At 50.5% G+C, this 14606-nt stretch overlaps 1 protein-coding gene across 3 annotated transcripts in view; it reads left to right on the forward strand.

Moving 5' to 3' along the window:
• Positions 1 to 14606, forward strand: part of SORL1 (sortilin related receptor 1) — a 172441-nt gene that overhangs the window by 125127 nt on the left and 32708 nt on the right. For all 3 annotated transcript variants that reach the window (XM_043579649.1, XM_043579650.1, XM_043579651.1), the window contains exons 26-32: positions 343 to 468; positions 3564 to 3671; positions 5499 to 5630; positions 7201 to 7332; positions 8308 to 8442; positions 9210 to 9365; positions 13878 to 14027. In XM_043579649.1, the coding sequence (XP_043435584.1) occupies positions 343 to 468; positions 3564 to 3671; positions 5499 to 5630; positions 7201 to 7332; positions 8308 to 8442; positions 9210 to 9365; positions 13878 to 14027 (939 nt within the window). The remainder of the gene's footprint in view (positions 1 to 342; positions 469 to 3563; positions 3672 to 5498; positions 5631 to 7200; positions 7333 to 8307; positions 8443 to 9209; positions 9366 to 13877; positions 14028 to 14606) is intronic.

The following is a 14606-nucleotide window of genomic DNA, read 5'->3' on the forward strand; positions in this document are numbered from 1 at the left end:
TTTCTCTGAGGCTGTTTCTCACCTGTGGACGGGGAATAATCCTTACATCATAGGTGGTTGTGAAAAGCAAATGATTTTTTTGGTTGTTGTTTTTAACGTGTACATCTGCACTTGTATAACATTTCCAGACCCACAGAGCCAAGCGATTGCTTCATCAGGAGGCTGCCCCCCACCTTCGGGGCGGCCCCAGGTGCCTAGCTCCCGGCCAGGGAGGAGCTCGGGTGCTCCCCTCGCGTCCCTTTTGACCCAGTGCGGTGTCTCTTTAGTCAGCCCCTGGGTGGTTGGTGGGGGAGCGGCAGTGAGGGCGACATTCACGCACTCTCTCTCCCCTTTTGCCGGCAGCCATCTACCACACCTGCGAAGCCTCCAACTTCCAGTGTCACAACGGGCACTGTATCCCCCAGCGGTGGGCGTGTGATGGCGACATGGATTGCCAGGACGGTTCTGATGAGGATCCCGTGAAGTGCGGTAAATGCAAACGCTCCGGCCTTCCCCTGGAGCTTCCCCGGTGTCTGCCGGTCGGGAAAAGAGGCCACAGATGGGCCGGGGAGTTCTGCTCCACTGTTCCTCTCTGCCCACTCTGACAACCAAAGAAGCCCGCCCAGGTTCCGTATGGCGTCGCGCAGGACGTAAAGGGGTGTGTGATACGGTCTTCATTGTCAGGCGAGCCGTCTGGCCTCATTGCTTTTCCATCGCAACTTTGAAGCAAAGCAATGGAAACCAATGAACGCACCCAGAGTGCTAACTGCAGTCACCAAGAACGGAAATTGCCAGGGTTCTGCCAGAACTTAGCCAAAGGTTTCTCTATAAATAGTGTACTTTATGACTGAGAGTTCTCTGTTATGGTCCTTTGGTAAAATGGACCCTTCCCCGAAGGTAGAACATTTTCAGCGTAAGTGATTTAGAAGAGAATTCCGAGGTCATCAGTTACCTTCACAAAATAGCTATGACACGAACACAATGTATGAAATCCTCTTTTATACCAGATATCTTTAAGGTTCCCTCTCCTTATCCTGACGTTATCCAGACGTTATAACGTCTGTCAGAAACCAATCCCCCGTGTTTCTCCTCTGCTCTCAATATTCTGCTCACAGAATACTTCAGCATTTCTTGGCCACCAAATGTGTGTTTTCCACACTAAGCAATTCTTCAGTACCAGCTGGGTGTCCCACAGTTAATTCATTCCTTACTTTGTCTTCCTTGGGATAGTGTGAGACCTTACAGGGGAAGGGTTTGGTCCCCAACGCCGCCCCCCCCCCCCCCCCCCCCCCCCCCCCCCCCCCCCCCCCCCCCCCCCCCCCCCCCCCCCCCCCCCCCCCCCCCCCCCCCCCCCCCCCCCCCCCCCCCCCGCCGACTTCAGATGCCAGTCACAAGCCTCAGATTGCCACCTGAACTTCTGACCGACCGGCCATAAATCCACATTCCCACGTCCCCTCCCTTGGGTTCATCGATTTGCTAGAATGGCTCACAGAATTCAGGGAAGCACATTTCCTACTTGATTCAAAAAGGACAGAATGAACGTCCTGATGGAAGGTACGCGTAGGGCAAGGTATAGGAAAGGGATGTGGAACTTCCGTGCCCTGTCCAGACCTGTCACTTCTCCAGCCTCTCTGTGCTCAGCAACCTGGAAGCTCTCTGAGCCCCATACTTGTGGATGTTTATGGAGGCTTTACGGCATAGGCATGACTGATCATTAGCTGTCTCTAGCCCTCGGCCCTTCCTGGAGGATGGGGAGTGGGGTTCAAAGTTGCAAGCCTCTGGTCATGGCATGGTTTTTCTGGTGATCAGCCCCTATCCTAAAGCTACACAGGAGTCTACCCAGAGTTGCCCCATTAGAACAAAGGACACTCCTGTCACCTAGGAAATGATACGGGTTTAAGAGCTGTGTGCCACTAACCAGGGGCAGAGACCAATATATCTATATATTTCCTGTTATTATATACCATACGTTCCGGATCTTCATGGGATGGTAGTCATTGTCTGCACCTCACATACTCTGTTCCTCTCGTGTCACCATATTAAACAAAGATGTCTGCCCCTATCTGTATTTTTCTGTAGTTAGCATTTTCATGGCAGATGCATATTCACTTTGTATTTCTCTGACGTGGTTTACTTGGTTGCTTCCTGGTCGGGCATTAGCGTGTTTTTAATTTTACACTGTTACACGTAGTGAAATTATTCACTTCTTTGGAAACGAAGGTTTAGTTTTTCTTGAAGGTACTCGTTATGATATGTTTTCTCAGTATGGAATGGCTGGGTCAAGGGTTCTGATGTGTTTTCATGATTCTCATTAAGTGTCGCCATATTGCATTTCCGAGTGATTATGCCAGAGGCACCTCTATCAGTAACATAGTGTATGTTTCCCCAAGTCTCCCTTGATCTTACATTTTATCTCTTTAGTTGTTTTCACTAATGTAATAATGAATGGGAGTTTGTCTCGTGTAATTTTAATTCTATACTTTTATAGAAAGCTTTTATACTTAGTGGCATTAAATATTTCCCTGACTCATGGTACTCACCCACTGTTTCTGTTTGATGTCCTTAGAATAATTTCCTAGGCATGATGGCTTTTTAGGGGATGAAAACACATTTTCTTGCCTTACACATGCCCCTCCCGGAGCCATTCTCCTAAGAGTTGGGTTTGCAGTGGCCCGTGACTCACGTGCTAGAACTTACATTTAAGCCTAGTGGCCAGCAGCAGCTCTGTGTTCATGAGAAAGGGTTACCTCATACTAAGAATTCTCTGCTAAGTGTAAAACCTAAGATTCTTAACATTTCTAGGATGGACTTTGTCCAAAGGGCTTTGGCTTAGAATTCCTGAAGAATTAAGATGGTGATTTATGAGAGCTTTAAAAGATCAGGGTTTATAATCAGGATTCAGCAACTCCTTTTCTTTTTTTTTCATTCACCGAAGCTTTTCTTGAAAACATATACTCCATTTTTTGAGTAGGTAACAGGTTCAAGATGGAAAAAAGTATCACGAGGTGTGGGGGTAAACATTTCTCTCCCCATCTGCCGGACTCTCACCCTGTCCGTGTAGGAAACTTTGGTTGAAGTCCCTTGTAGGATGTTTTTGTGCGTATGTGCACGTTTAAATATAGTGCGTATTCTTGTGCTGTTTTACACGAGTCGTATGCTATGTGTGTTGTTTCTCACCTTGGTTTTTTTTTCACACAACCGTGTATCTAGGACACATTTTTACAGAGTACTAACTACTTCTTCAGTCCCTTTGTAACAATCTGGTGCTCCTGTTGTACGTACAAGGTCTTACAGGGTCCCCTGTTGAGGGACGCGTACGTGGTCCTCAGGGTATTGCGAAGAGTGTTGCGGTGAATAGCCTTATACCCACCCGATTTTCCACTTGTGTGGGCAGATGGCGTTTTTCCAACGGCATCGCCGGCTCAAGGCGCATGTACACTTGCAATCGGGACAGCCGTTGCCCATCTCCCACCCTCCTGAGGGGTGGTACAGACCCGTCCCCTTCTCCCCCGCCGCCACGATGGGTGTGCATGCCTGCCTGTTTCCTCTCCGTCATTTCCCTCCCTTGTCGGATTGCATTTCAGAGAAGAAGTGTAACGGCTTCCGCTGCCCGAACGGCATCTGCATCCCCTCCAGCAAGCATTGTGACGGTCTGCGGGACTGCTCGGACGGCTCCGACGAGCAGCACTGCGGTGAGTCCCCTCCCGGCAGTGGCGGGGCGATCGTGGAAGAGGTTGTAGCTCGGCGAACCTTGTCGCTTCTTCGCAGTGTGTTTGGGGATTGGCCCATTGTTTGGAACTGAACGCTTACTTCTCTACTCCCCTGTTGCTGACTGTCGCTCGGGTACCATTTTTGGCCGGGGGACCCTCTTACCCTCCGTTTCCTTTCCACTCGTAGAGGTTGTCTCGGGTCACTGGTGCTCCTGCCTGAGTATGCTTTGCCTTGCCTGGGTCCATCCCTCCCAACCCTAGATTTCTGATGTAATTCTGGAGCATGGCCTGAGCGTGGGGATTTTTTTTTTTTTAACGTTTATTTATTTGAGAGAGAGAGAGAGAGAGAGAGAGAGAGAGAACGAGTAGGGAAGGGGCAGAGAGAGAGGGAGACGCAGAAGCGGGCTCCAGGCTCTGAGCTGTCAGCACAGAGCCCGACGCGGGGCTCGAAGTCACGAACCGCGAGATCGTGACCCGAGCCGAAGTGGGACGCTTAACCGACCGAGCCACCAGGGCGCCCCGTAAGCATCAGGACCTTTAAAAAGTGCCCCGGGTGTTTGTGATGGGCAGTCCAGGTTCAGAACTGATGTAATAGTGGAGGGGTGGCAGTCGGGCCTTGGGGGTGGAAAGCCAGCCCGTACGTGGCCTGTCCTATTAACTGAAGTTTTCTGTAAACACAGACACTCCTGCTGCTTCCATGCAACTGTAGCAGAGTGGAGTGGTTGTGGTAGAGACTGTATGACTCTCAGAACCTTGAGAGCTTGCCCCCTGGTTGTGCCGCTCCCCGTTCTCCAGGAAAACAGAACCAGTAGGACGTGTGTGTCATATACAGAGAGATTTCTTTTCAGGAATCAGCTCATGCAGTTTTGAAGGCTGGTGAGTTCCGAAATCTGCAGGGTAGGCTGGCAGGCTGGAGACCCAGGGACAGGCTGATGCTGCAGTTCAAGTCCAGAGGCCATCTCCTTGCTGTGTCCTCAATGGCATTTTGTCTGCACCTGCATCCCTGGTGTCTCTTCCTAGGAGGCCACCGCCCACACTGGGCCAGGGCCCCACCCACATGAATTCCTTTAACCTTAATGACCTCTTTAAAGGCAATTAAAAGGGGTTCTGTCCCCAAATACAGTTACGCCGGGGATTAGGGCTTTAACATACGCATCATCGGGGGTATAATTCCATCCATAACACCGGTCCTTTACAGAAAAAGTAGTAGAGAGTCCGTATTCTTTTTTTTTTTTTTTTTTTTAACGTTTATTTATTTTGGTAAGAGAGAGAACAAAGCCAGGGAGGGGCAGAGAGAGAGAGAGGAGACACAGAATCCGAAGCAGGCTCCAGACTCTGAGCTGTCAGCACAGAGCCCGACGTGGGGCTCGAACTCACCAACGGTGAGATCGTGACCTGAGCCGAAGTCGGACGTTCAAACGACTGGGCCACCCAGGCGCCCCGAGAGTCCGTGTTCTGTGTGGTGATGAAGATCTCGAGCATTGATGTCGGAGAGGCCTGGGTGTCCATTTTGGCTCCACTCTGATTAACCGTGTGCTCTTGGCCAAACGTTGAATGCTGCCGTCCCCGCTGGTCTCGTTTGGAAAACAGGACAGTAAAATCTCTCATAACATTGTCCTCAGAGTTTAATGTACTTCCGTGTCAGGTGCTCTCACCCAGGGCCTGGCACACAGGAAGTGCGCGATAAATGATGCCTCTTGTGACTGTTTCCCGAATGCGCGCGCGTCCGGGAGCATCTGCTCAGGGCCGGGGAGGGCCCCACCAGTCCTGAATTGCTGACGCCTTCTCCCCTCCCCGGGCCCCTTCCAGAGCCCCTGTGCACGCGCTTCATGGACTTTGTCTGCAAGAACCACCAGCAGTGCCTTTTCCACTCGATGGTGTGCGACGGGATCGTCCAGTGCCGCGACGGCTCAGACGAGGACGCGACGTTCGCAGGATGCTGTGAGTGGGCTGGATGGGGAGGTGCCCGAGCCACTGGAGACACTCTGGGGGGGAGCGGGCCACTCAGGTTTACAGGTCTTGCTCGAGTGCCCAATCTTGCCCTTCCTGAGAGAGACTTACCTTTGTGGCTTCAGAAGTGTTGCTTTTTGGTCGTTGGTATACGTATAAGGGGGAGACGCCAAAGGTCTGAGGTCTTGGCCCAAGCGGGGCCTTCTCCCACAGGCCTTTCCCACGCCCCATCGCTCTGTAGCGTCCGTATCTTGCTCCTGTGGCCTTCCCGGCACTAGTCAGCCCTTGGCACGCTGTGTATTTATTTGCCTGACTGTCTCCCCCTGCCAGAATGTGGGCTTCACGAGAACAGGGCCTTTGTTTTGTTCACTGCCATAGCCCCATTTTCTTAAGTGTATTTCTTTTGAGAGAGACAGAGGCAGTGCGGGTGGGGGGACGGGGGGCGGGCAGAGAGAGAGAATCCCAAGCTCGACTCGGGGCTTGAACCCACAAACCGTGAGATCATGACCTGAGCCGAAACCAAGGGTCAGGCGCTCAACTGACAGAGCCACCCAGCCACTGTGCCCCTGTAGCCCCCTTCTTAAAACAGGGCCCTGCCCGTGGTAGGTACTCATTGTAGTCAGCTCTGGCCACCATCCCAGAAGCCCACAGACTGGGTGGCTCAAAACCACAGGTAAGTGTTTTCTGACCGTCCAGAGGCCACAAGTTTGAGGTCAAGATGTCAGGAGGATTGGTTCTTCTGAGGCTCTCTTCCATGGCTTGCTGATGGCTGCCTTCTCGCTCACGTGGTCTCCTCACCGTGCCTACCCGTGTCTTGCTTTTCCTTTTCTTATAAGGACACCAGTCTTAGTAGATTAGGGTCCACCCTAATGATGTCACTGTAACTTCATCACGTCTTTTTTTTTTTTTAATAATTTATTTTTGAGAGAGAGCGAGAGAGAGAGAGCAAGCACGAGTGGGAAGAGGGACAGAGAGAGAGAGAGAGTGAGAATCCCAAGCAGATTCTACACTGTCAGTGCAGAGCCTGACGTGGGGCTCGAACTCACCAACCATGAGATCATAACCTGACCTGAGCTGAAATCAAGAGTCGAACGCTTAACTGACTGAGCTACCCAGGTGTTCCTAATGTGACTTATTTATTTGAGAGAGAGGGAGAGAGAGAAAACAGAGTGGGAGTGGGGGGAGGTACAGAGAGAGGGGGAGACACAGAATCTGAAACAGGCTCCGGGCTCTGCGCTGTCAGCACAGAGCCCGACGCGGGGCTCGAACTCACGAACCGCGAGATCATGACCTGAGCCGAAGTCAGACGCCCCACCGACTGAGCCACCCAGGCGCGCCCCTCACTTCGTCACCTCTTCAAAGACCCCGTTTCCGAGTACAGTCACCGTCTGAGCAGGCGGGGCGGGGGGCGAGGCCATCGGTTGGCTTTTGCTGTCAAGGCGCCCGGTGGCTGGTCTGTCTCTTGGAGGAGGACGTTTGCCCTTCCCTCTTGTTTCCAAGTGGGGGCACTCCTTCGAACTCGTCGGTGTGGCAGTAACCTGGAACCTTCTTCCCTACCTAGCCCAAGACCCTGAGTTCCACAAGGTGTGTGATGAGTTCAGCTTCCAGTGCCAAAACGGAGTGTGCGTCAGCTTGATTTGGAAATGCGACGGCATGGACGATTGCGGCGACTACTCTGACGAAGCCAACTGCGGTAAGATCCCGGGCCTCCAGCCTCCTGTCCCTAGCCTCCGGGTCATGGCGACTCCCGTGGTCAAGGAGGGCCACGCTCAGCACACTCCCACGCAGGCTCTGCCTTCTCCGTCCTCAGCACTCGCTCCTGCCGGCTGGTGAGCGGGTCTCCATGTAAGGAATCGAGTCTTGAGGGGGCAGCCTGCCCCCCAGGAAGTGTCGGGGGCCGGGTCGGGGTGGGGTGGGGGGAGACTGTTTATGCCCATTCCTTCTCTTTCCCCAGCTGGGAAGTTCACATTATGTCTAAGGAATATGGTAGAGGAATTATGGTAAATAATTCCTTCTCTCTCGCTTCTCTCTCCCCAGGAAAAGTTAGAGATGTCCCAGTTTTGGGTTTGTTTTTTTTTTTCCTTAAATTTAAATTCCAGGTAGTTAACATACAGGCTAGTCTTGGCTTCAGGAGTAGAACCCAGTGATTCATCTCTTACACCGGACACCCAGTGCTCATCCCAACAAGTGGCTTCCTTAACGCCCCCGACCCATTTAGCCCATCCGCCCACCCACAATCCCTCCAGCGACCCTCGGTTTTGTTCTCTGCATTTAAGAGTCTCTTATGGTTTGCCTCCTTCTCTGTCTTTATCTTCTTTTTCCTTCCCTTCCCCTACGTTCATCTGTCGTGTGTCCTAAGTTCCACGTATAAGTGAACAGATTCTGCAACTTTATAGAGTCTTTGTCCTTGTTGGGGCATCGTCACTAGTTAGGTCATCCCTTTGGTAAAGTGTCAAAGAGTCGGGCGTTATTTGTAACTGGTTCAGAGAAGCACGAGTTGGGATCTGGGAAGACGGGCTTCTGTTTGCGGATATGTATCTTTTCGGCTGCCTGCCCGCCGTATCTGGTAGGGTTGTGCAGGCCGCCCTGGGACCTGGGTATCTGTTTGGCCTTTATGTCCACACCTGGTGCCGGGCTAGTGACTGACTGTGTGGTTCCTCTCCCCCAGAAAACCCCACAGAAGCCCCAAACTGCTCCCGCTACTTCGAGTTCCAGTGTGAGAATGGCCACTGCATCCCCAACAGGTGGAGGTGTGACAGGGAGAACGACTGTGAGGACTGGTCTGATGAGAAGGACTGTGGAGGTAAGGGTCCCGAGGCAGCCCCGTGCCCAGGAGTCACCAGCACACTGCCTTCCACCTTTCTGCACAGAATGTCGTTCTGTCTCCTCACTGTCAGGCCGGTTCAGCGATCGGGGTGGGGGTTGGGTAATAACTCTCTTGAGTTCTTCTCTGTCCTCTCCCACTTTGAAAACCAGTGTGGCTGGTTTCTCCGGTTTCTAGGTATTTTGCAGGCCCCGGAAAGCGCGCTCTGCAGCCTGGCTGCTGCAGGTGTGGTCTTCGGGCCAGCGGCCTCCGCATCTGCTTGGGGCTTGTTAGAGATGCAGTGTCTGACCCCACCCCAGGCTGCCTTTGAGTCAGAATCTGCATTGTAACAAGGCCTGCGGGTGACGAGTGTGCCTCACTACATCTGAGAAGCACTGGTGTGGAACGCAAGCAAGCTCATTACCTTCCCTTCTGGCGTTCTCCTGTCCGAACTGGGTCTCAGGGGGGTGCTGTAGTTGACTTTTCACCAGAACAGCGTTCAGCCTCCGTGGGATGAGCTCTCTCACCCTCCCTGTGCGTTCCGAGTCACCTGCCCTCCGTCAGCCTGCAAAGGCACTGAGCCCCTATTGAGTAAGAGCAAACTCGTTCGAATATCAGCCCAAAGCAAGCACAATAGGATAGGTGCATCTGCCTCACCAAGGGGAAAAGATCGCCGTCCGTTCTGATGCCCCAGTATCAATGTGCGGTTTGAGGTCACGGCTTCCTGTAACACTCTGGGTTTTCTCGCTTGCTTGTGTTTTGCTCAGATTCACACGTTCTTCCCTCCCCGACGCCCAGGCCCTCCACGTGTCTGCCCAATTACTACCGCTGCAGCAGTGGGGCGTGCGTGATGGACAGCTGGGTATGTGATGGGTACCGAGATTGTGCAGATGGCTCAGACGAGGAAGCCTGCCCCTCGCCTGGTGAGTGCCGGCCCTGCCCTCTCCTGGGGCACCTGCTTCTGTGGAGCAGGGCCTCAGGGGTACGCCCTGGGCGCGGTGCCCTGGGCGCCGGGCTCGGTTTCCCCTGCCTCCTGGGACCCTGTGCTCGGTGGCCAGGCTGCTGCTCACCTCCAGAGTAGGGAGACCCGTGGAACTTGTGACTGGAGTGTCTCATCTCCTATAACTGCCTTTTGATCTTCCTGCACGAAGAGGCCAGCCACCTTGCTTCCCACCCTGGCTGTGGTTGGGCCACCTTTGCTTCCTTCTGCACAGGAAATTAGAATGGGAATTATAGGGAAAATATTTGTGTGGGTTAACAACACTCTCCGGGGGAGAGTCCGACTTTCCTGCCCACTAGCTGGAGGCCCTCCTACTAAAGGAGGGTAAGCACTGCCATCTAGTGGCCCAAACGCAGAGAGGCCTCTGAAGGTGTGGGCAGTAAACCATGTTGCTGGAGGCGGGGGTAAACCCTGAGACCCCCTGTCTAGTGCATGCCCTTAACTGCAGGCAGGACAGAGGTAAGGGTGCCGTGTTCTTTCCTCAACCGGATTCTGTTGCAAATTCAGTTTATAATGAGAAAATAGACAGTTGTCCGCCATGCTTCGCAAATCCTTTTCCTAGCAAACTTCTAGGTCAACACTCATTTTCCTCCTTTAAGACTCATCCGTCCCATTGCTTCACTGTTTAACATCATCAGTGGTTTCCTCTTGTCCCGAAGATAGATCCCAACCCTTGAGTCTTATTTTCTTTTTTTTCTTTTTTTTTTTTCTTTTTCAATATATGAAATTTATTGTCCTTGAGTCTTATTTTCAAGGCCCTTCCTTGCCTGCCATTGCTTCGCACCTCTGCCAAGCTGGGTTCCTCCTTCTCATCCTCTCTGGAAAGACCTGCTTCTTCTCTGCTGATATTGTTTCAGCAGGGTTTCTGCCTCACCAGAGACCTCTGTCCTCCTTGACCTTGTCCTCCTCCTACTCCCCCCCCACCCTCCATGAAACCCACCATCCATCACGGCAAAGGGAGGCATGGATTTTGCAGCTAAAAGAGACCTTGATACGCCCTCCATATTTATCAAAGAAAGTATGGAACAAAGACCACCTGTAAGGGAATCGCTTGGGGTGTTTTTTTTTTTAAATATATTTTTCAATTTTTTTAAATGTTTATTGAATTTTAAGAGATATATAGAGAGAGACAGAGCATGGGCAGGGGAGAGACAGAGAGAGAGGGAGACACAGAACCGGAAGCAGGTTCCAGGCTCTGAGCTGTCAGCACAGAGCCCAACGCGGGGCTTGAACTCACGAGGTGTGAGAGCATGACCTGAGCTGAAGTCAGACGCCCGACCTACTGAGCCACCCAGGCGCCCCCGCACTTGGGGTGTTTGTAAAAAATACAGAATTAGGATTTCTGTGTGGCGCTCAGGAGCTCCCCATGTGACCTGTAGGTTCACTAAAGTTTGAGATTCTTGGAACAAGTACACCATCATTTTCCGTCACAAGCCCACCACCATGGGGCTTTCACCGAGTCCTGTAATTGATATAGTTGATATTGATCTCTTTTCCAGTCTCACATTTACCCATTGTCCTTTCGATCCCTCACGATGATCTGTCATGTGCTGCTTCCTGGTCATTTCACGTGTGGGAATCTTTCCTCCCCAAGCGATTCTGTGGACCTTGTATTTTGGGGGATCGTGCTGCATACCGCTTGGAATCCCCCCTTTGCCTATTACAGTAATAGGCAAATAGTGTCCCAAAAACGTTTCTCAAAACAAATTGTAAAAAAAAAAAAAAAAAAAAAAAAAAAAGATATTTTTTAAATCTCTGTCCTTGGCCCCCAAGACCCAGCTATCTGGTTAGTGAGTGTCTCGATTCTCCTTCTCTCGCAATTGTCTTTTGGTTATCGGAACTCTGAGCAGGGTATTAACAGACTCTAGCAAATTCTGCTTAATCCCGTGAGCAGATTCCTATTTGGATTTTCCATTCAACTTCTGTAATTTCTTTTGCATGTACGTCATCAGGGCAAATTTCATTCAGGTTGTCTCCAGCTCTCAGATCTGGTTTCTTTATTGCGGGTCTCCTAACCGGTCTCGGGGTCTTGTGTCTCTCCCGTTTTCGGTTTACCTTCCGAGAGGCCGTGTATTGATGCGTGATCTTGTCCTCCCCAGTTTGGAACCTTCTAGCGGCCCCCTCACTGTCCAGGCAGTAGTGCTGTGATGTGCCTTGGCCTGGCTTTCTAGCCTCGTATTTTACTGCTTTTCCTCATGCACCCTGTTTTCGCAGAGTGGTTCTGGGGGTAGGAGAGGCCCCTTTGAAAACCCAGTTAAAACCATGGAATGAGCCCAATATCCCAGAGTTAGTACCTGGTTTTTGTTGTTGTGTTTGTTAGCTCAGGTTATTGTGTGATGTTTGCTAACGCTCTCTCTCTCTTCATGACCTCTGAGGGTAACTCTCCCCAAGGTCACCGTATCAGTGATTTCTCAGCCCCAGAGTTTCTCTGGGCGTTTTCCCTTCTAATGGCCTAGATCTCCCTCTCTGGGCCCAGGCGTCTCCAGGCCCCCTGCGTGCCCCTCCCCTGGGCCTTCACTGCCCTCCTTGGGATTCTCTTTGCCTTTCTCCTGGTTCAGATTCGCTGCTTCCTGGGTCTCGTGTTTTGCTTTTCTCGGTTTACTCCCTTGTGTTGTTGGAGTACACCCTCTGGTAGTTTTGCCAGATGCATGTGGTGGCACAGTGGCCGAGGACACAGAGAGGATAGCCTTCAACGTGTATGTCCCCTGAGTTTGCTGCTTGGATTTGTTGTGCCTGTTGCTGTCGATGCCTGGGCCACAGGTGCCTTGTGGGACATGTTTTCTCCATCCTAAGGACTTGTTTTACTTCTCTCATGTTGGAGCTTCTATTTTCTGTATCCTAGATTTCTCCCCTCCCCTCCCTTTCCCGTTCAATCCCACTTTTTGGTAGAGCACATTTTCCAGAACGTTCTCAAGAAAGGGAACGTGGGAGGTATCATTGAGGTCTTGCTTATCTAACAGTGTTTTTCTTCTGTCTTCAGATGTGGTTGACGATTGTTGGTCTGGGTTTGGAATTTTATGTTGTCGGTAATTCTCCTTAAGAATTTGGCTCCCCTGCCGTTGAACCGCTCTTGGGAAATTCAGAGTCATTTTGATTTTGATCTTTTACATGCATGTTTGTTTGTTCGTTTTTTAACTCTCTGGAAGCTTGTAAGGTATTCCCTTTGGCTCCAGTGTTTTGAAATCTCACAACGATGTGCTTTGATGCAGCTTCCTTTCTATCCAGAGTGGTGGATGGATGCTGATAGGCTCTTTTATTCTTCAAATTTATGTATTTGAGTTTGGAGAGTTTTCCTTGAAATATTCCATTAATGGTATTTTCTGTTTTCTCTTCCGGGAACTCGTGTCATTCATGCATTAGATCTACTGACGTGGTCCTCTTTTCTATTTTTTTAAATTTCTTTATCTCTCTCTCTCTCTCCTTTTCTGTTTTCTGGAAGACTCACCCTGTCTTTCAGCTCTACTACTGAGTTTTCCATGTCAGTTACCATGGTTTTTAATTTTAAGAGATTTAAAATTTCTAGTACTGTTCCTTTTTCGTGGCATCTTTTTTCATGCAGAAATATATATTCTTTCATTCTGAGCGTATTAAGGATATTTATTTTTTGAAGTTTTCTTCTTACAAAATCTCGGTTTCCTCCAGATTTTCTTTATTAGGAGGGAAGAGGGTCCGCACTGGTTTCTGTCTTTCCTGTCAAAGGTTTTGCCCACATAATCCTGGGCTGTTTGCTTGTGTTTAAGGCTGGGGACGAAAACACTGCCAAGAGACTCCCCACAGCTTTGAGTTTCATGCTTGGGCTGTTTGTTGGGGAACTCCTGATCGCCAACAAGAGTTGGGGTTACTTGAGGGTTTGTCCCCGAGGCTGGTCAGTTGCCCAGGAGAAGAGTTTTTACAGTAATCTACTGCCTAGAGAATAAAGGTGTCACTGCCACGGTTTATGAGGAAGGGGACCAGGGTCCTCGCCTTCAGAAATCTGTGTTTAACCCCTTTCTTCAGTACAGCATTCTTGCTCTTAGCTAGGCCTAACCAGCCCTTTTTACCCTGCACATTACAATCCTCCAGTCTTCTGTGGGAGTGACGTACGGGGTGATTGTCTCATGGGGTTAGTAGGAGCAGGGGACTTGGGAATCTTTAGTCTGTTCCCTTGTTGTCTTTCTCCCTCTTCTCTCCCAGTTCAGGTATGCCTCATCTGGTCTCTTGGGTCACTTACCACTCTCTGTCTACATCCAGCTTCCAAAGTTAGATGCCCACGTCTGGTCGATCTGCCTTCCATATCCAGAGCTCACCTTTGTCTCCAGGCCCCCATTGTAATTCCCAAAGCACTGTCATTTCCTAAATTTCCTAACACGTCGAGTTGGTTGCTCTTGCCGACCGGGCCCCTCAGTACTGAAAAGTGAATTAAAAAAAAAAAAAAAAAACCAACCTCTTCTTTCAGCAAATGTCACTGCTGCCTCTACTCCCACTCAGCGTGGGCGCTGTGACCGATTTGAATTCGAGTGCCGCCAGCCAAAGAAGTGTATCCCCAACTGGAAACGCTGTGATGGCCACCAGGATTGCCAGGACGGCCAGGACGAGGCCAACTGCCGTGAGTAGTCTCAGAGGGAGACGCTAAATGGGGAATAGTGTAAAATGCAGGTGGGCCTTTGGGACATGAAAAGAACAGGGCAGATTAATCCCACACTCCCCCAAATGATAGCAGGAATGGTTCGGCCCAAATGAAACAGCCACACGGTAAGATGAACATTGAAAATAATTAACAGAGAAGTGCAATAGGACCTTCCTCCTGGGTGAGATTAACTCATTGATTGGTATTCTTTTTTTTTTTCTTTTTAAGTTTATTTATTTATTTTGAGAGAAAGAGAGGGCTGACGCAAGTCGGGGAGGGGGGTGGAAGGGTAGAGAGAAAGGGAGAGAGAGAATTTCGAGCAGGCTCTGCGCTGGCAGCACAGAGCCCAACACAGGGCTCAATCCCATGAATGGTGAGCTCATGACCTGAGCCAAAATCAAGAGTTGGACACTCAACCAACTGAGCCACCCAGGCATCCCCTCGTTGGTATTCTTTAAATAAGTTTATTTAACCTGTTCCAAATTGGCCTTATTCATAAGGATGTTGCCTAGTTAAGAGCCTTAAAATAAAAATGTGCTTCGTCTCCAATTTTCCTCA

Source organism: Prionailurus bengalensis, chromosome D1 (genome assembly GCF_016509475.1).
Source record: "Prionailurus bengalensis isolate Pbe53 chromosome D1, Fcat_Pben_1.1_paternal_pri, whole genome shotgun sequence".
In the NCBI taxonomy this organism is placed as follows: domain Eukaryota; kingdom Metazoa; phylum Chordata; class Mammalia; order Carnivora; family Felidae; genus Prionailurus; species Prionailurus bengalensis.